This window comes from Triturus cristatus, chromosome 3_2, assembly GCF_964204655.1.
Source record: "Triturus cristatus chromosome 3_2, aTriCri1.1, whole genome shotgun sequence".
Taxonomy (NCBI): domain Eukaryota; kingdom Metazoa; phylum Chordata; class Amphibia; order Caudata; family Salamandridae; genus Triturus; species Triturus cristatus.
Genome location: NC_140584.1, coordinates 680,136,279 through 680,156,995, shown reverse-complemented (window position 1 = coordinate 680,156,995; position 20,717 = coordinate 680,136,279). Strand labels below are relative to the sequence as shown.

The window sequence follows — 20,717 nt, the reverse complement described above, 5'->3', positions numbered from 1 at the left end:
TGTTTAATATTCATTGCCTGAGACTGCAAATATGTCTATAACTTTTTAAAGTAATGTGTTAATTTTGTTGGCATATAGATAATATCCTATTAAATTAACATAGTAATAGTGATAGTTATTAATCAATACAATTATTATAATACTAATGCTAATGTTATAATATGTGGGGAGGATCTTCTGATTCAAAGTACTTTCTAAAAAAGGAAGATGTGTCTGGCCGTAGACCAGGTCCTGCACTGTTTCTCAGGCTATGCACAGCAGGGCTTTGCAGCCTGCGGGAGGGTTGGATGCTGGGTTTGGCCAGAGGGGCGGTGGGGGTTTGGCAGTTGGTTCGGTATATGATCAAGAAATCCAAACATGCATTGCACAGAAAAAAAAGGTTAAAGTGAAGCCTTGTTTGGCTTTGTTAAAACACCTTGCCTACCGTATAAAACACAGCTAAGCTTCACTTATGGTTCTAAATCAGAACCACAAAATCACTAACCTGTGCAAGTTATGATTAAGACCACAATCCATAACCTCCACAAAACCATGCACATCACAACTTGCACACTAAATGCAACCCCAACTCTTCAATATACCCTCCTTGATGGTTTTACATGAAACTTGCAATATCCAGATTAACTTAAATCTGCTGCCTACCTGGTGGTGTTCAGATCTGTGAAACTGTGCTGAAGAAAATTATAAGTAGATTTGTTTTATTCTCAACCTTTACTGCCCTCCCCACTGCCCCCAACTTGTGGATCTGCATAAAACCTGAGATTATCCAATGGTCTTAACTTGCTGACAACAAATTTCATGCAAATTCATTAATTAGCTTCAAAGGTGTTGGCATATGAAAATGTTTTTACACCCATTCTTATTTGATCTGCATAAAATATGCTGCCACCACAGAAGACTAAACATGATAAATGTTTGCCAAATCGCATCAACTTCTGAAATGGGTAATACAGTTTTTAGCAAAATAACTTGTCCCTTATTCCTTTTTTTTTTTTTTTTAACTGTGCCCTCCCCGCTCCCATGATGGATCTGCCCCAATTTAAAATTGCCAAGGTTCTGCACATTTTTGTACAAATTTGCCAAGAGACACTAAAGTCAATGCAAATCAAAAAACACCTTTAAAGCTATCAACCTATCTCTGGCCTTTAACCCTTTAAATCCTGGTCGACACATTTTTGTAACACTAATTCCTGAAAAACTAGTGAACAAATGTGCACCAAACCAAGCAAAGGCACTATTTAGAAAAGTTCTAATTCCATGCCAAGTTTGATGTAATGCCTTACATCGTCCCCCCCCCCCCCCCCCCTCAAATGGAGAGCAAAGGTTCCAACTGGTGTTACTAAATGGTAGCAAAGGTGTCAGCACACCAAACAGGCATTGCCAGTGCCCATGTGTGTGGGTTTAATGTGCTAACACATGCAATATATTAGCACATGACACATGGGAGTGAGCCAGTAGGTGTGACCATAGAGAGCTATAGTTGCAAAGTAGTCCCTCATGCAATTCGAGCACGCAATGGAGTGGAGGTGGAAGAATGCAGCCAATAGCATCACACGGAGCCAACATGAGCTTAACAAAGTCTGAAGCCAACTGCTGAAAGAAGCCGATCGAAGAAAGACCTGGGTGAAAGGGGCAGTCGCAGAGAGATAGATATAGATATATAGATATATATATATAGATATATAGATATATAGATATATAGATATAGATATATATATCTATATATATATATCTCCAAAGTCCCACCTTATTGCTGAACTCTTCAGGCGGGTGCTGTAATTCGCGAGGTGGGGATCGCGATTAAATGTTCCAGCTCAGTCACAAATAATGTGAAGCACTCACGGGGCAACAGGTAGGTTGTTAGGCATTTCTTTATAGAAAGACGCGTTTCGGCGGGATGCCTCATCAGTTTCACTAAATGCTCAATATTCCCGGTCTGCTCGTTGGTATGAATATACTGTCCTCGTTTCTAATTGGATATTCACTGGCCAATGGCAAAGCTGCTCTCAATATCTTCCACCAATGCAGCAATCTTTCTGTGCGTTGCCCTCTTGGCCCCTGGAATTAAACACCATGTCCCCCTCGCCAGCTGGTGCATCTGCGATGTAGCCGCAGGCGTCGGTCGAATGGCTCGGCGTCTTCAAGCTTGTATAGCTTACGACCTAGATGGTCGACGGTGCACGCATTGCAGCAGCGGTTCAAGCAAGAATAAATCAAGGCTCCAAAGTCCCACCTTATTGCTGAACTCTTCAGGCGGGTGCTGTAATTCGCGAGGTGGGGATCGCGATTAAATGTTCCAGCTCAGTCACAAATAATGTGAAGCACTCACGGGGCAACAGGTAGGTTGTTAGGCATTTCTTTATAGAAAGACGCGTTTCGGCGGGATGCCTCATCAGTTTCACTAAATGCTCAATATTCCCGGTCTGCTCGTTGGTATGAAAATACTGTCCTCGTTTCTAATTGGATATTCACGGGCCAATGGCAAAGCTGCTCTCAATATCTTCCACCAATGCAGCAATCTTTCTGTGCGTTGCCCTCTTGGCCCCTGGAATTAAACACCATGTCCCCCTCGCCAGCTGGTGCATCTGCGATGTAGCCGCAGGCGTCGGTCGAATGGCTCGGCGTCTTCAAGCTTGTATAGCTTACGACCTAGATGGTCGACGGTGCACGCATTGCAGCAGCGGTTCAAGCAAGAATAAATCAAGGCTCCAAAGTCCCACCTTATTGCTGAACTCTTCAGGCGGGTGCTGTAATTCGCGAGATGGGGATCGCGATTAAATGTTCCAGCTCAGTCACAAATAATGTGAAGCACTCACGGGGCAACCGGTAGGTTGTTAGGCATTTCTTTATAGAAAGACGCGTTTCGGCGGGATGCCTCATCAGTTTCACGAAATGCTCAATATTCCCGGTCTGCTCGTTGGTATGAATATACTGTCCTCGTTTCTAATTGGATATTCACGGGCCAATGGCAAAGCTGCTCTCAATATCTTCCACCAATGCAGCAATTTTTCTGTGCGTTGCCCTCTTGGCCCCTGGAATTAAACACCATGTCCCCCTCGCCAGCTGGTGCATCTGCGATGTAGCCGCAGGCGTCGGTCGAATGGCTCGGCGTCTTCAAGCTTGTCGTAAGCTATACAAGCTTGAAGACGCCGAGCCATTCGACCGACGCCTGGGGCCAAGAGGGCAACGCACAGAAAGATTGCTGCATTGGTGGAAGATATTGAGAGCAGCTTTGCCATTGGCCCGTGAATATCCAATTAGAAACGAGGACAGTATATTCATACCAACGAGCAGACCGGGAATATTGAGCATTTCGTGAAACTGATGAGGCATCCCGCCGAAACGCGTCTTTCTATAAAGAAATTCCTAACAACCTACCTGTTGCCCCGTGAGTGCTTCACATTATTTGTGACTGAGCTGGAACATTTAATCGCGATCCCCACCTCGCGAATTACAGCACACGCCTGAAGAGTTCAGCAATAAGGTGGGACTTTGGAGCCTTGATTTATTCTTGCTTGAACCGCTGCTGCAATGCGTGCACCGTCGACCATCTAGGTCGTAAGCTATACAAGCTTGAAGACGCCGAGCCATTCGACCGACGCCTGCGGCTACATCGCAGATGCACCAGCTGGCGAGGGGGACATGGTGTTTAATTCCAGGGGCCAAGAGGGCAACGCACAGAAAGATTGCTGCATTGGTGGAAGATATTGAGAGCAGCTTTGCCATTGGCCCGTGAATATCCAATTAGAAACGAGGACAGTATATTCATACCAACGAGCAGACCGGGAATATTGAACATTTCGTGAAACTGATGAGGCATCCCGCCGAAACGCGTCTTTCTATAAAGAAATGCCTAACAACCTACCTGTTGCCCCGTGAGTGCTTCACATTATTTGTGACTGAGCTGGAATATATATATATATATATTTCACACATGTTATCGTTAGCTGGACATTTCACTCGTAAAAAACCATTGAAGTTCCCCCGTTATAGTTAGTTCAGATAACTATAACTCGCGCGCCCGCAATCCACTGCTCATGACGTCACATATTACATCACTCATGACATGGTCAGTGGCATCACTGATGACATCATCCTTGTGATAGAGTGGCGGTCGCACGAGTTATAGTTATCTGAACTAACTATAACGGGGGAATTTCAATGGTTTTTTACGAGTGAAATGTCCAGCTAACTATAACATGTGTGAAACCTATGGTGTTTTAAGTGAATTTGTAAGGTTTTTTTAAATGCTAAGGTATGTATGTGTATATATTTTATATATTTATTTTACAATAAACTACCTATGTATATAGTTATAGATTAAGTGTATCCTGCAATATAGAATGGCTTGTTTCAAATGTTTTTTGTTTTTTAAGGTTTTTCACCGTGCGCGCACGGTGCGCGCACCCCGCGATTTTTTGAAAAAAATATAAAATGTTTTTTTCACCCTTCGGGGTCCTTCAGGGACCCCCTGACAAAGGCTAGGGGGTCAGGAACTCTCTACCCTGCCCCCTTTTCACGTTCTCCACCTTTGTTTTTCTCTGTCGCACTGTAAACACACAAAATGGCGGCCGACACTTCCTGATTTCTACCGATTCGAATGTTGACTGACATGTAACCACCAATCAGAATTACGCTCGCGCACGTTGGGGTGCGCGCACTGTGCGCGCCTATAGATATTTATGTACATTTATCTGCAATTTTCTCAGGAACTACTGAACAGATTGACACCATATATGCAAAAGGCACATGCCTGACGTGAGGACTACCTCTTTGCCAAATTTCAAGTCATTCTGTTCAGCCGTTCGGGCTGTACCTTCGACTAAAGGTCCTATGGGAAAATGCATGGGGAAAACACGTTTTGGGACCCCCCTTTTTTCTCAGCCCCCGCTTGACGAATCACCCCGAGACTTTCAGGGTAGGAGCTGAGTGGAGCGCCCCATTAGTTTTGAAAATTTCGCGAGGATTTGTCAACCGGCGCCAAAGTTATTCAAAATAGAATTTTCAGATTTCCTATGGAAACACGGTCCTAACTATAACTATATATATATATATATATATATATATATATATATATATATATATATATATATATATATATATATATATATATATATATATATATATATATATATATATATATATATATATATATATACATATACACACACACATATATATACACATATATACATACATACATACACACACATGCTAGTTTGACAGCTGCACTTTCAAAACACACTCCTAAAAACTGCTTTTAAATGGAAACTTGGACTATGATTACGGTCTTACAATCCAAGGCATCACAAATGTCACTGATAACACTCCTTGTGGTTTTTGGATATTACATCACTGTTGACACCATTAATAACACACCTACTTTAATTGCAGTTGAATGGATTGAGCATTACTGTCAACAAGTAGTAAAGACTATGCAGAGAGGAAAAACTGCTAGAGTTACTCCATTGTGAAAATATTCACACGTTTTAAAGTTAGTTTGATTGCAGTACCACTTTTATTATATAGATGCCGTTGTGAAGGATCACTTATGGAGCACTGTTACATTTTAATGTATGATCTGCACTAGTGGAAAAAGCAATGGCTTGTTGCCTCTATGAAGCCTTTTGAGCTGTCTTCTTTGACATTTGTGAAATCCTGATCTGTGCAATAGGAGAAATTGTGGTAAACTGTTGGCATCACTAGAATTATATTTTAGGTTTAAATGTGTTTCTATATGTCCTCGATAAAAAATGTTAAGTGAATTTTGTGATCTACATAATTAAAACTGAGCTGCTATTGTGAAATCATGGATTCTTAACCCTGCTGTATGCTAAGCTGCTTTGTTCCATATAGAGATTGATCAAATGTTGCTGAAAACTGCAAATGTAAAATATATTTCCGCAAAATAGCTCCTAAATTTATATGCCATTACTCTGTGTTCGCTTTTGTCATAATTAGAGTTCTTCTTGTTCTAGGTCTGCAAACATTTTCTTGATGCGATTGAAAATAACAAATATGGCTGGTTTTGGGTGTGTCCTGGTGGGAGAGACAGTTGTATATATCGTCATGCTCTTCCTCCTGGATTTGCACTGAAAAAGGACACAAAGAAAGAAGAGAAAGAAGATGAAATTTCACTGGAAGATCTCATTGAAAAGGAGGTATTTGTTGATGTTGATAAAATAGTTTGATCACGTTTTTTTAAGGTAATACACCACACTGTTGGAAAGTTGTGTTATAATGGAGTTATGGCCTGTGAACATAGTTTAGAACTAGAGTTGAGTTGTTTTCTAGAAAAAAGCTTGATTTATTGTGAATATTGCATGCCTGTTTTAATCACTTGTGTTCCCTTAGGGCATATTACTTTGTGGGGTAATTTTTTGCACACATTCCTTTCTCACCAAAATGTCCGTCAACTGGGGCACGTTCTGCATTATTATTTCACTTGACCATATAGGAACCGGTAAAAGAGCCATTTGTTTCCTGAAGTGAGCTGTGCCCCATCTGCCTTCATAAAGATTATTTCTGAATCTCCTCATTCGTATTTGGTGGATGTCATGAGTGACTTCGCCCCTATACAGGAGGACTGGGATGGAGATTCCTTATCATTTACAAGATCCTAAATGAGAATTTGCTCATGGGTGTGCTCAGAGGAGGAACTAGGAGCAGTAATCGTTGCTTCCACCTTCACACCTCACGAGGCCTACCTGCCAACAGTTATGGTTGTCTTTGGTGTGAGAGAGTAGGTAGAAGCACCAGTGCCTTTGCAATTTCCCTCCATGCTAACCTCCGCTACAAATTCTTAACCTTCAAGATGGGTGCTCAAAGTAAATTGACTGCCTCTTGTCTCTAGACCAAGTAATGCTTCTAAAGTAATTAATCTGTAACAGTGGGTAAAAGTGGTGAGGGAGCGGACCCTTTGGGAAATGTTCCCTTAACTCTGGCATCAACTTCACTGTGTGGATGATATGTAGCTGTACCTTGAGACTGCAACATGGATAACATTAATACACTTGCCCAGTGCTACTTAGGGGTGGGCAGAATTTGCGAAATCCACTTTCGCAAATTATCGCGAAAATGTTTAAAATTATCGCAAACAAGCGGAAATATCGCGAAGATGCGGAAGTTTTTTTCCCGCATGTTCGCGAGATTTTCTGCATGGTTGCGGGTCGCCAACTTACCCATCTGGTTGCTCGCGGGCGCGGCCATCTTGTTTTGAGTTGTCTCGTGGTGCATGATCGCGAGAAGAAAGACGTGATCGCGCGACGCATGACGTCACTGCGGGCACGAACTGTCGCGAGACAGCGCAAATGGCTAAAAACAATACAACATCTCATGGAGAACGCGACCGGATCAAGAAAACTTGTCGGCGAACGCAGGGATTCAGGTAAGGCGATCGCGCGCGAGAATGTATTATTTTACAGCGCGAGCAAGAAACAAATTATTGCCAAGCTGCGGAAAGCGGAAATTTTGACATTTTCGCGCTCTCCGCGGAACGCGAAAATGTCAAATTATCGCAATTTCCGCGAACGGAATGAAATTTTAGCCCAGGCCTAGTGCTACTTCAGTATCAGTTAGTGGATGTCACAGTTGAAAATAAGTGCTTAGTGTACAAAAACAGAGTTTATTCTACTATCGCGTAAGTGCTCCACGGTGCTTCTGCCAGACAGGGCTGCAAAACTATAGGCCATAAACCCCATTTGCAGAGCATAGGGGTTAAAAGATTTAAGGCATGTCTTAATCCCCACCACCTAGTTCTCATGTTTCTTGTGGAGCTCATTTGTTCCTCCCACTCCAACAGGAAATTGGCCTGAAAGACTGGGTTGCAAGTTATGTGGGAGGGTCTACAAGTACCCCCTTGAGTGGTTCAGGTACTTCTTTTGCTTGATTGATGGCTCCAGAAAGATACTTTGCAAAAAAGGCAGTTGAAACTTTTTTAAAAAAGTTGCTACATAAGTTTTGATTTTTACCGACGTTCGCAAAATCAAACTTTAAGCAAGCTAAAAGATTTGGCTTTCTTGTGATATTGGTCGACATTTCTCTTAGCCTTTTACTGCTGAAGTGTTAAAAAAAAGTGACTATTTTGTACTCTGTTGGACAATTGAGGTAATACTGTTTTTTAAGATTGCTGGGTCACCAGGTGGCGCAGTAGTACCTCAAGTAAGGTTGCATCAGTGATCATTAAGGAATCAAGGGCAGCTGACACACACAACAGTGGACCAGAATGTTTGTCAGTAGCAGAACTAGAACCTGTTGCAAAGACATGCCTTTCCTTTCTAGACTGGCAGTACAAGTGTGTTTAGTTGCATCTCTGAAAGTGTGGGAAGCGTATTAGGAACATCTGAAAAATGGTAGTCTTTTGTCAGATATTGAGAGAACTGCTAAACACTATTTTTTTTGGGCTGTCAAGTGGCATTGACTCCTGTTCTCCCTTTTGTGCAATGCACTTTGGTGGTGTTTTCCAACAGTATGCCTGAAGTGCAACCGACCAAAAGTAATAGGGAATGACTTCTTGAAGGGGTGCACGGCGATATTTGGACTGTTGGCTATGTGGCAGGAGAAGGCAGTCCTTAGGCAAATGTAGTCTGTAGGCTACATAACTCATGAGTGGAGCCTGCACCCATAAGTGGTCTTGGTTGTTTTTGAGCTCTAGTGGTGTGCAGCTGAAGTTTCTTTGTAAGACACCCTAGTACAAAATGCCTGATGTGTTGATCTTGATAGTTTCTGAGAAGGAGTACTCTGGGGATAGTTTTTTTGATTGCGTGGATGTCAAACATTTCTAGCTTTTCCAGTCCTATCCATGATGCTCACCAGATTGAGGATGTTTAATGCAAAAATAATTCTGGTGGTTCCGAATTGGCCTGGAGGGGAATTAGTATAGGGATCTCATCAAAGAAATGTCTTTTCACACTGCCTTCATTCATACTGGTTCGCTCAGGATGAAATTAGTCTGCTGCACCTTAACAACAGATGCCAAAAGTTGCACATTTGGTTTTTGAAAGCTTGATATTTGTTGGCCCTGTGACAGGAAAGAACGTCATTGGTTATATGGGGGCTGCATAAAGGATGTGCTTGAGACATCATTTTGTAAGGCCCTATTTGGGAGTCTGCCTGCCAGTTTTGGGTTTGGGCACATCTTGATACATGCAAGTGGATTTTTCACACAATCTCCTCAGCTGGGGCCACACAACTAAACTGTGAAAAAGTATGGCCGTATTTTGTTGCAAGAACCTGGTGATCTTCCAGAAGGATGATTGAATTACAGGCCTTGTTGGGGGATAAGCCTTTGCCCATGCCTTCCAGTGACAAAATTGTTAATAAGGAGAAGACACCATTTGTTCTTTGCCAAAATTGCATGCAGAATTTAATCTTAAGCTGTTCAATTGCCAGATTCCCTTTCCCGTGCACTCATGGAAGACTTTGGATCAGTAGCTTATCTTCTTTTTCGGTAATAACTTTTCTTTTTGGCTATTGTGGAACTTCCATCCAGATTTTTGGTATTGCTGGGGGATTTTTGGTAAGTGTGTAGTGGTTAAAAAACAAAGTTACATACCTTTTGGTAATAATGGGTTGGATGGATACTGTTCTCTCTAAAATTACCACATACTTACCTTCCCTCAGTCTTTAAATCTCGATGCCCATTGGGCTAAAATGTCTGGGAATGTAATGATTAGGCAAGCAGTACTATAGCATTGTCATGTCTGGTTGCACAACTGTGTGTAATATAAGTGTTTGACTTCTGGACCATGACTGTGTCCATACTAGTTCCATAGTATCAAATGGAACTAGTTACCAAAGGTATTTAACTTTTTCTTCTGCACGTAAGGGTCTTTATGGAGGTTATAGAAGTTAGAGTAGTTCCCTCTGCTTGCATGAACCGTAAACACTTCATATCAGTATATCTGGCCCCCACAAAAGCCATTTAAAAAAACATATTTAAAAGCCATTCAAGAGGACTTCATTTCCTGTACTCTATCTAAAAGTAGCATAATTTCCTGCTTTCTCTCTATTTGACTCAGCTCTTCAGCGCATCCCATCTCCTGGACGTCCCCAGCAAAGGGTGGTCACAGACAATGATATTGCCTGTTTTTTCCTGTTATGGGGAAACGCAGACCTGTGTATCACCGTTTTGTGCCTGTTGGGGCCAGGTTGGGCCTTGGTCCAGAACCCTTGTTCTACTGAAACTTACAAGGCAAGATAAAATCATGTGCCTCACTCAGCACCCCATACAGCCAGTTCCCACAATCACACCCAGACCCAGAGGATCCCAACCCTCACATAATATTTGCACAACACATATACCCAACCTCATACATGTTCCACTAACTACTGTACACCCTCAAATTACAGAACACGTATTCTAACTCGGGCATTAGCACTTGCGCTGCTGTATTCCAGGCATCACAGACCTCACCCTCACAAGCTTGACACCCTCTTATTCACAGAAACAATGTGTTTGAGGCATGTGTGGTTTTAAATATTCATGCTGTGCATGCTCCTGCCATCTAGTGCTGGGCCTGGATGTGGGTAAGATGTTTCATCAAAGAATTATTGAGTCACTAGGTAATATGACTCCACCTCTTGCTTTTAATGCGCATGGTTTTCAGCTCCATTGTTAGATTGTTGGGTTCTAACTTGTGCTCTGGCTCAGCGCCATTGCAGTGCTTTTATTTCGGCCTCCATGGTTCCTCTGCCTCTGTCGGTATTGTGTTTGATCGCGTTCCACTTCTCAAGTATCTGATTTATTCCTGCTGTTTCTTCGGGGGTGGGTCTCTGGTTGACTTCGACCCCCGGTTTGGCTTTGCTCTTTGGGAGCCTCTTTCCCTTCCACTCAGTCCACTCCCATCATGCCTCACCTGTGATGGAACAGGCGCCTTTTTGATACTACCCTCGGTGTCGCCCACAATAATCCTGCCATCTAGTGCTGGGCCTGGATGTGTTTCATCAAATAATTCTTGAGTCACAAGGTAATGCGACTCCATCTCTTGCTTGTAATGCAGATAGTTATTGGCTCCATTGTTAGATTCTCCAGTTTGGGCGTGTGCTTCCAGTCCTTCCAGTTGAAAAAGACTCAAGACCACCTGGCCTATCGACTTGAGCTGCCACGCAGGAGCCTCAAAGAGACCCTCTACCTTTTTGGCACCCAGGACCTAGAGGGGGAACATCATCCAGAGCTGTCGACGGAGAGACTTTCTCATCTAACAAGAGTTCTGCTCCTGCCAGCTCAACAGCAAACAGCTCCCACTCCCCCTCATCCCCGCTCCGAGCTGGCACTCTACAAAAGGCTTTCAGCTGCTCTGGACCCACAGAGACAGTCTTCTGGGCTGCCACTGCCTTTGGGCCATGGCCATGGTCTACGCTGACTGTCTAGGTTGGATCCTACACCCAGCTTCGGTGTGGGGCCAAAGAAAATCCTGAAGCCTACCCATTTGGCCAACCCAATATTCGGACCGAAATACGCCAGCATCAAAACCAAAACTGGTGCCGAAGCATTCAGAGGCGACAGGAAAATGCCTGCCAAACAGGTCCTCCAGAAACTGCAGGATGAACCAAACTGTCGCCAGAGACAGATTGTCATCCACCCACAAACCGGCTGAATTATCGCACAGCCTTCAGCACTTGGCATTCAACTTTCAGAAAGGCAGCTCGGCTTCGAGGAAGCCCAGGAGCTCCCATAACCACCAAAGCAACATAAGAGGCATGACAAGCTCACAAATCCTCTTCCTGACCATCCACTGCTGATCCGTTCCTCTACAACACACATGCCTCCAGCATCACCATCCCCTTCTCTCACTAACCCACTTCCATACACACCACAGGGGGTGAGCATTTTCTGATCTGAGCGAACATGACGGATGGAAAACCATACAACATGTCCCTATAAGGAAACCCATGGGAGTCTTATAATGTGGGTCCAACAGGGGATACGAATCCCGACCTTAACCCTGCCTGCCCCTCCTCTCCAAACACTGGCTTCTACCATGAGGTACTGGGTAGGTCTCCAGCATATTATAGAGTGGAAATGCACAAGGAGCCTGCCGAAGACTCAACTATTTCCTCTGCCCTCTGTTCCATGCAGTACCTGCCAATGTTGAAAACGATGCTTAAAGCCTCTCTTGACATATTCAATTATACCCCCAAGTTGATAAAAAGTACAAGGCTTCCCTTTCATATCCCATCTACGTCAGGTGCCAACTCCCTTCTAAGTCCCTGGTGGTGCATACCACCAGCAAACGGACAACTGCACAAGGCACTGGCAACACCCCTCCACCTGACAAAAAAAAGCAAACTCAGACGAACTGGCAAGCATATCGCTGCTCTGTTTCCAAATCATTCGTGCATCGCCCACTATTGGCCCTTCATTCCAGGGACAACCGGGCCCGCTGGGAGGAAATGGAGGAGCTCTTCCATCATCTCCCAGAGGAGCACCGTAAGATTTCATGAGCTGGTCTCAGAGAGCAAACTCATCTCCAACACCACCATTAGATCTGCCTTAGATGCTGCGGACACGGGTGATAGGGGCATAAATTCCAGTGTACTCCTTTGCAGTTACGCCTGGCTCCATGTCTCCAAATTCAAGCCGTATATTCAACAACTTCTTCTCACCCTGCTCTTTGACGGGAAACATCTGTTTGGGCCCCAGATTGATGAGATATTGGAAAAGAGTAAGAAAGACACCGAGATGGCAAAGGCCACGGGTTCCCTACAAACACCTACCCCTCGAGTGCACTTTCGATGCTCAGCTTATCAGAGAAGTGTCTCCAATCAGTCGACTGTGAGCTACCAGTAGCTCCCAAACAAATTAGTATCCCACAGCCTTGAGTACATTTTTGTAATAAGCACGAGGAGCACAAGGCCATATTTTTCTTTAAAGTTAAGGGAAAGGTGTGTTTATTTTACTTTATTATCATCAGTCTGCAGATACCTGGGCCTGATAATGAGTAGTGCAGTCAGATTGTTGACCCGGGCTGGGACACAGAGGTAAGCAACTGAAGCACTGAGGTAACTCTTGAATAAAATCCCTTGTGATCTCAATATTAGAGCTGAAAACAAAATGTTTCTGAATGCTGAGGGGAAAATTAAAATGAAGTTATCTTAATGATTAAGTTAATTCTTTGTTTAATTTCCTCCCATTTAAAAGTGTTGCATTTACAAACAGTAGGTTTCTTGCTCCCATACAGCCACAAAGACAACATTCTCACTGACACACATGGAAGCCATGTAATAGTGCCCACAGTATTTTGTTCAAACCGTAGTATCTGGCTCTATAACCATTAGGCTTAGTCAATGAAGCTGGCCATGGAGGTGTCTGGTAACCATGCGCAAGTTGTTTAGGCTTCAGAAGCTCCCCATTTATTTTCACAGATCAGAAGTAGCTCTCTTTACAGAAAAGGTTGGAGACCCCTGTCATAAAGGCTCCAAGAACACCTCCCTCGAGACCTCCACGTCTTTCCAGATTCAGGCAGCCCAACAAACCTCTGCGTGACGCTATGTTAGTGTGCCTACTATGGTATTCGTGCCAAGGGATGAGGCAAGAGTAGCTCCCCAAAGGAGCAGCCCCCGCCACACACACACACATCAAGTGTCAGGAGACAGCTTATGATGTTTGTCACCGTCTGGCAACACATTATCTCAGACTGGTGGGTACTAGACATAATCCAACATGATTACTGCCTAGAGCTCACTTCCGTACTACTCAACATACCATCCCGTAAACCTATTCTCTCCCCAATACATGAATGCTTACTTTGGGAAGAGATTGAATCGCTCCTTCTCAAAGGACCTACAGGCCTCAGGGGGTGTGTTCCCTCTGCTTCCTCAATACCAAAAAGGACAAGTAAGTCGGGCCCATTTTGGACGTCAGGCCACTGAACGAGTACATCCTGTCAGAATATTTCCACATGGTCACTCTTCAGAATTTCATTCCACTATTACAGCAAGGCGACTTTATGGATGCTTGACCTCAGACGCCTACTTCCTCATCCCGATTCATCCAGCACTTCTGTGCTACCTCAATCAATCAATCAGGTGTTTAAGCGCAGCTACTCACCGGTAAGGGTCTCAAGGCGCTGGGGGAGGGGGGGTTGGAGGGGTGCAGGTTCCAGTCCATCAAGGAGGGGGGTCTGTCGAAGAGCCAGATCTTGAGGTTTCTTGCGAAGATGGAGAGCGATGTTGTCTGAGGTGGAGCGGAGGGGCGTTCCAGGCTCTGGCCGCGAGGAAGGAGAAGGAGCGGCCTCCCAATCTGGTCTTTCTGGTGCAGGGGACCACGGCTTAAGAGAGCTGGTCTGATCGTAGGGTCCTTTGAGGTGCGTGGAATTTGAGTCAGCTGTTCAGGTATGCTGGTCCAGTGTTGTGGAGGGCCTTGTGTGTGTGGGTGAGAATCTTGAAGGTGATTCTAGCCTCGATGGGGAGCCAGTGGGATGTGCGCAGGTGCTGGGAGATGTGGCAGGGTGTTGGCAGGTTGATGACCAGTCTTGTGGTGGTGTTCTGGATGTTTTGTAGCTTGTGCAGGAGGTTTTTGTTTATTCCGACGTAGAGTTCGTTGCCGTGGTAGAGTCTGCTGGTGACGAGGGCGTGAGTGACGGTTTTTCTGTGTTCGAGGGGGATCCATTTGAAGGCCTTACGTAGGAGGCAAAGGGTGTGGAAGCAGGGGGATGCAACGGAGTTGATCTGGTGGTCCATTTTGAACTCTGAGTCAATGATGATTCCAAGGTTGCGTGCGTGGGCCGTGGGGTTGGGTGGGCTTCCGAGGTCGGGGAGCCACCAGGAGTTGTTCCAGGTGTCGGGGTTTGGGTCCATGATGAGTACTTTTGCTTTGTCGGTTTTGAGTTGTAGCCAGCTGCTGTTCATGCCTTCTTGAGTGGCAAACACTACCAGTTCAAAGTGCTGCCCTTCGGGGTCACACCTGCATCTCAAGTTGCCTTGCCGTAGTAGCTGTGCACCTACGAAGACTGGGCATCCTTGTATTCTTTACACTCTCCCCAAATGGCTACTAAGAGGTGTGCAGAGTCCATGTCCTGATGTTGCTAAACATCCTAGAGATTGACTGGAAATATATACCAATAATTCACTGTTTGTTTTGCCAAAACACCCTTCCCAAACCTACATTGCAGCATCAACTATTGCCTACATGTCTTTGTAATGAGGAAAAGTGCAGCCTAATAGGCTTACGTTACGAGTTAGAAAAAAAATAAAACACCCTCCAAGATCTTCCACTACTTATGTCTTGTACAGGCAGTTTCCTCTGTCATTTGCTTTTTTTGTTTGGCTTGTTTGAGTGGAATCCTGGAACACACGGGGTGTTTTCACCCATTTTTTAATGCTGAACTATTTATCACCGTTTTCGCTATCTGACAAACCGCTCAAAGCATTATTTTACCTTTTCCGTAGGTTTTTTTCTTGTCAGAATGTCTTCTATTTTTCTTAAGTGCACATCCTGTGGGACACAGAAAGCTACCACGGACCTACACCAACTATGTGTGCTGTCTGCCATCCTCTCATCCTATTCAGGATTTTGACTTTAAAAGAAAATAAGTCAAAGTGGACTTTTAAGCATCGAGAGGAAATAAGACCCAGTGGCAACTTGTAAGATTTAAGGACTGAGGAGGAAAAAGGTTGACGCACACTCTCCAGGGAATATTTTTCCCCGCTGTGCCAGTGCCTACAACTCCTAAGGACTACCACTGAAGGAGATCCAGTGTGAAAAAGCTCTGAGACATCATGGATATACTCCCAGTTTCTGACTGCGCCATTGCAAGCCTAGGCTCGACAAGTTCACCATCGAGAACCCGGCTCAATTTAATCAATCGCACCACCATCACCACTGGTCTAGGAAGCCGTTGGCATTGAACGATTGGTGGCGTCTCTCTCTCTCCGCCGACAAGACATTCTAGATGCATGAGGGTGTCTTATTCACATTCAGCAACAACTGCACCGCTGTCACACCACTACTTGTAGTCACTCACTTCGATGTTGAGATTTTCAGTGTCGACCTTCTTTCCTGAGTATTATAGCCCAAAGAAAAGAATATGTTTTTCATCCATTGCATAGCATCTCTGCAACCTTTGGTGCCTCCACATTTTGTCACTCATGTAGAAGATCCTCTGCAGGTTCTACTGCTGCCTTTCAATCTTTCTCTGCCTCCAAAAATGGATTCACGGCAGACCTCCGTGTCACCCATATGAAAACTGCCCCAGTCACTGCAAAGATCTCCTGGTGAGCATGTTCTTCAATCCCCATTGAGAGAACTCAGGCTCTCCATGCAGACCTAGAAGACATAAGTTATACAGATCTCCATCATAGTCACCTTTTTTGTAGAAATCAAAGGATGGGAATTCAGTGTCTTCCTACACACCCACCTCTCCTGTTGGCTCACTATTGAGGGTCTCTTCTGTAGATGATCTACCCACCTTTTACTAGTGACAGGACCCTCGAAATTGATAGTTTCGATGGAGGCACCTGAAACATTAGTATCTATGATAATAAAGACCCTTCAGTCTCTCCTTTAAGTGGTAGCAGGCTTTCTGGAATTGGCGGCGGAGAAATTCCTCACACGTGCCACAGTCAAAGCAGCAACTGTGTCTGCTGAAGAAATACAAATCTCTTCAACAAGACCCAGAGTTCTTAAAAGCAGAGCCGAAGCTTACATCTGTAATAGTGTTGGCCCTTAAAAGACCTGCTTCTGCTTGTGAAACTTTTGCATCACCTGCCGGGAAGAGCACAATGATGGATCCTACTGATAAAAAAATATGGGAACAGCAGCAACGCAATATTGAATAGTGCCAGAGGTACTATCCTCGTAGGCCAAGAAAAGTTTGTATTATTTCAAATTCTGGATCTACTCACGGTCAACATGTGGATCAAAAGGGAAAGACTTTGCATGCTAGCCCTTCAGCAAATGTTTCCCTCACAGCAAGGACTGGGATTTAGAAGTGTGTTGTAAAATCTCCAAGACACCTGTTTCCATATTCTGATAGAAAAGCAGCACAGGAATTGACGGATTTGTAGTAGGCACACCACACTACAAATATGCAGTGCTTCCGCTTCGTCTGAAAGCAATCCTTCAAACTTTTTTGAAATTCATGGGAATAATAGTGACCCACCTTTTGACGTCAAGAGTCATAGCAGCTGAAAAATGGATCAGGACTTTCAAACAGCTTCCTCAGTCCGTGTGCAGATAATTATCCAGACGTCTGTAACATCCCCGTTCGTGTTCTGTCTTCTCTGGGGGCATCTTTAGACACCATGTAAGTAATAGTGTTTCCCGAGGAGGAGTGTGTCCTAAATCTGGGAAAAATGTCAACTCCTCCTGAAGCCGCCTTATCTTTCAACCCAACAAATAGTTTCCCTTCCAAGGTCCAAGACTTTCTGCATTTACATTATCCCAAATGAAAGTCGGCTTATGAGGCCTCTTCATTAATGTCTAGTATAAGTGGTCTCAAAAAGAGAACAAGTGGCCGACAAACTTTGCATTTCAGGAGCAGCACGACTGGCCCTTTCGTGGTGGGGCAAAATGTCCAGTCTCTTGTAAGGTGCCTTTTTTCAGCTGGAACCTCGAGGCCAAACATTTGTGACATTTTGCGTCTCTTTAAGGATGTCCAGTTAATCTAGGAGCTCTGTTTGTGCAGGGTGGGTAGTCTGGGAAGAAGAGTCCTTACCACAGCAGTTGCCTGGAACTTCGGGCAGTCCACCTGACTACCCAGGCCTTCCTGCTGTCTCGGATTATGGGTAGGATACTTATTCAAATAAACAACATGACTAACATGCTCTATCTTAACAGTAAGGGGGCATGGTATTAAGACCACCATTACTGATGTTACTGAAAAGGTGTTTGTGGGCTGTTGCCAAGGGCTTATTGAAGGCAGTTCACTTGCCAGGAAACCTTAACCAAAGGGGGGGGGGGGGGGCGGGGGGGGGTGTTCCTGATTTGGTTTTACATGGAAAATCGCAGATGGGTTCCAGCAGACATCCTTCACCAGCAAATTTTCACAGACTACGACTACCCAACAGTGCTCTTTGAAACCTGTAAAAACAAAAAAAAATGCCAACACTATAAATCCAGGCTACTGGGCAATGTCATTTTGATGAGCATTAAGCTTTTCCTCTGATTCTTTCGATACCAATATTTGCAGTGAACTTCCAAAATTGCCAAGCTACTATGATTGATCCTCATTGCTCCTGACTGGGCATTGCATTTGTGGTGCCCAGACTTGTTACAAATGTCAGTCAAGGCACACAAGGTTGCCATGCAAACTTAACCTACTCACAAGATTATGGGGTCAGACATTCAACCTGAACCCCCATCCTTTAATTTGGCAGCATGGCTCCTGAGATCAGAAAATATATGTCTCTAATCTACCATAGTCTTGCTTGGGCATTCTACAGGAAGCTAAACCCTCTTCGACCAGGACTTGTTATTCCTTTAAATGGAAGATGGTTTGCCTATGGTGTCAACACAAATGGTACAAACCTATCACCTGCCAAGAGGAAGTGATTGTGTCATTCCTATTACAGTTGGCTCAATCCAAATTGCTGTTTTTTTCATGAAAGTCTATCTTGCTGCTGTACCATCTTATGGTATATGGCCTAAGCAAACATCCGGTTATAAAAATTTCTTTATAAAATTCCTGTCATTAGAGACTTTTTAAAGGGCCTGAAGAAACCCATTCCTCCCATAATTACTCCTCATAGTCCTTGGGAGCTTAGTATTGTAAAAATTAATTTGTCCGCCATTTCAACCTATTCAGAGGTTAATTGTTGCATCTCACTTGGAAGACTGCTGTTTTGGTGGTCATCAGTTCAGCTCAGAGGCGTGAAATTCAAGCCTGGAGAGCCGCCTTATCGAGTTTCATGCAAATTGAGAACTTGCCCCTCTTGTCTCCCTAAGCCGTCTCAGAATGTTATATTAACTGGACCATTATTGTCCCAGTTTTCTTCAGCAATCCATCTTCACCAGTAGAGATTTCATTATGCTGTCAGAGTTTTTCACTTCTGTCTCAATAAAACAAAGATCTTGTGTAAATCTAACCAATTCTTTATCAACTACGGTCACATTTGCAGAGATCTGGCAACTTCAAAACAGTCCATCTCCAGTTAGAGCCTGCTTATCTCTGTTATGAATTAGCTAGTTAACCCCCTTCAGGGATACTGATGGCCTTTTCCTCTAGAAGGATAGCAGCTACCACAACATGGATGAGAATCATCCCCTTTTCATACATGTACAAAGTGGACACTTGGAAATCAGTCCACACTGCTGTCTTGATTCCGATATAAAAGCTGAATCTAGTGTTGGTCATGTGGCTCTAAGGAACCTTTTAGGATAGTTCTGTATTAAAATTCTTAATTCTCTCATATTCGTTTTTATTCCTTAAGCCCAAGAGCCTTGAGGATTGACATTTTTTAAACTTGCTACTTACTCCATTCTGACATTTGACTATCAATAAAGATCCTGTGATGCAGAATAAATGGTTGCTTGTCTTCGTTCTGATTTGTAGGAATCTTCATTAAAGTCATAAAATCCCTCCCGCCTACCTGGCTTCTTTTATTGGGGGGGTGATATTAAAACCTAATGTCCACTACTTTGCTTCAAAAAGAACTACCTAAAATTTGAAAATCTTGCATATGATAGACTTTTAGAGGGTGCCTCGCAACATCTCGACTCTTTAGACTCAACACCTTCTTTATTGGTATACAGTTATATATATATTTATGAATTGTTACTGGGTCACTGTACGCGATGGTGAAATATTCACAAATGTATTACTTCAATGAAGATTCCTGTCCCAGCCTGGGAATACTTATGGGGGAGCAGAATGCAACCACTTGCCCGTCAGTACCTTGCTGTATCAGCTTTGCATAAAATCACAAGGTGAACCGGCTCAAAGTTTGGTGGCAGTAAGTTAGGAAGTGAACACCAGGGAGTAGATCCTGTTGAAGGAGAAGGCTCAGAATGTGGTCTTTGTTCTAGAATTGGTGAGTATGTTGCAATTAAAGATCTCTCCTACAGGGGCGTAACACAGTCCCCCACATCCCCCGCGGAGGGGGCCTGAGCTACAGGGGGCCCCCAAAGCACAGTACTCAGGCCTGAGCACTCTGGAATAAATCCGGAGCGGGGGCTCATCCGAATACATTGCAGGGGGGCCCCTTAAAGTTTCGTTACGCCACTGCTCTCCTACCTGATGGATGGACCTCAAAACCAATATGGAGAATGAACACTCTGTTCGAGGCATATGAGCTGCAGATCACACACTAAGGATAAGATCGCCATCTGGTGTTGGGCTCGGATGATTGCAGGTTGTTGTTGTCTTCGGAAGAAGTCTTTGGTCACAAGATAGGTGACTCCTTCTCTGGACAACAGTGCGCATGGGCATCCACTCCATCCTCAGATTGTTTTTTCCCGCCATTGGGTTCGGATGAACTTTTTTCCGCTCCAGCAGAAAACTTCTAGCAATCACAACAACTCTCTAAAATTTACAACTCGACGTCGAAATACCATCGGACCGACTCCGGACGCAGCTGATGGAAAGGACACCCTTTAAAAAATGCCCCCAATGTGGAGCAAAGTTCCCCCACAGTGATCACCACGAGGTCTGTAATTTGTGCCTCTCACCAGACCACAACAAATCCAGCTGTCCAGCCTGCGCCGCATTCCGTTCGAAGAAAACTATCCGGGACCGAAGAGCTCGACGCCATATCATGGCCAAACCGGTTCCGGAACC

The 20,717-nt window shown here is 44.2% G+C and overlaps 1 protein-coding gene across 1 annotated transcript in view; it reads left to right on the top strand.

Moving 5' to 3' along the window:
* ZC3H15 (zinc finger CCCH-type containing 15) overlaps nt 1-20,717 on the top strand; it is a 235,333-nt gene that overhangs the window by 160,227 nt on the left and 54,389 nt on the right. The window contains exon 6 of the mRNA XM_085648699.1: nt 5,979-6,161. Within this exon, the coding sequence (XP_085504825.1) occupies nt 5,979-6,161 (183 nt within the window). The remainder of the gene's footprint in view (nt 1-5,978; nt 6,162-20,717) is intronic.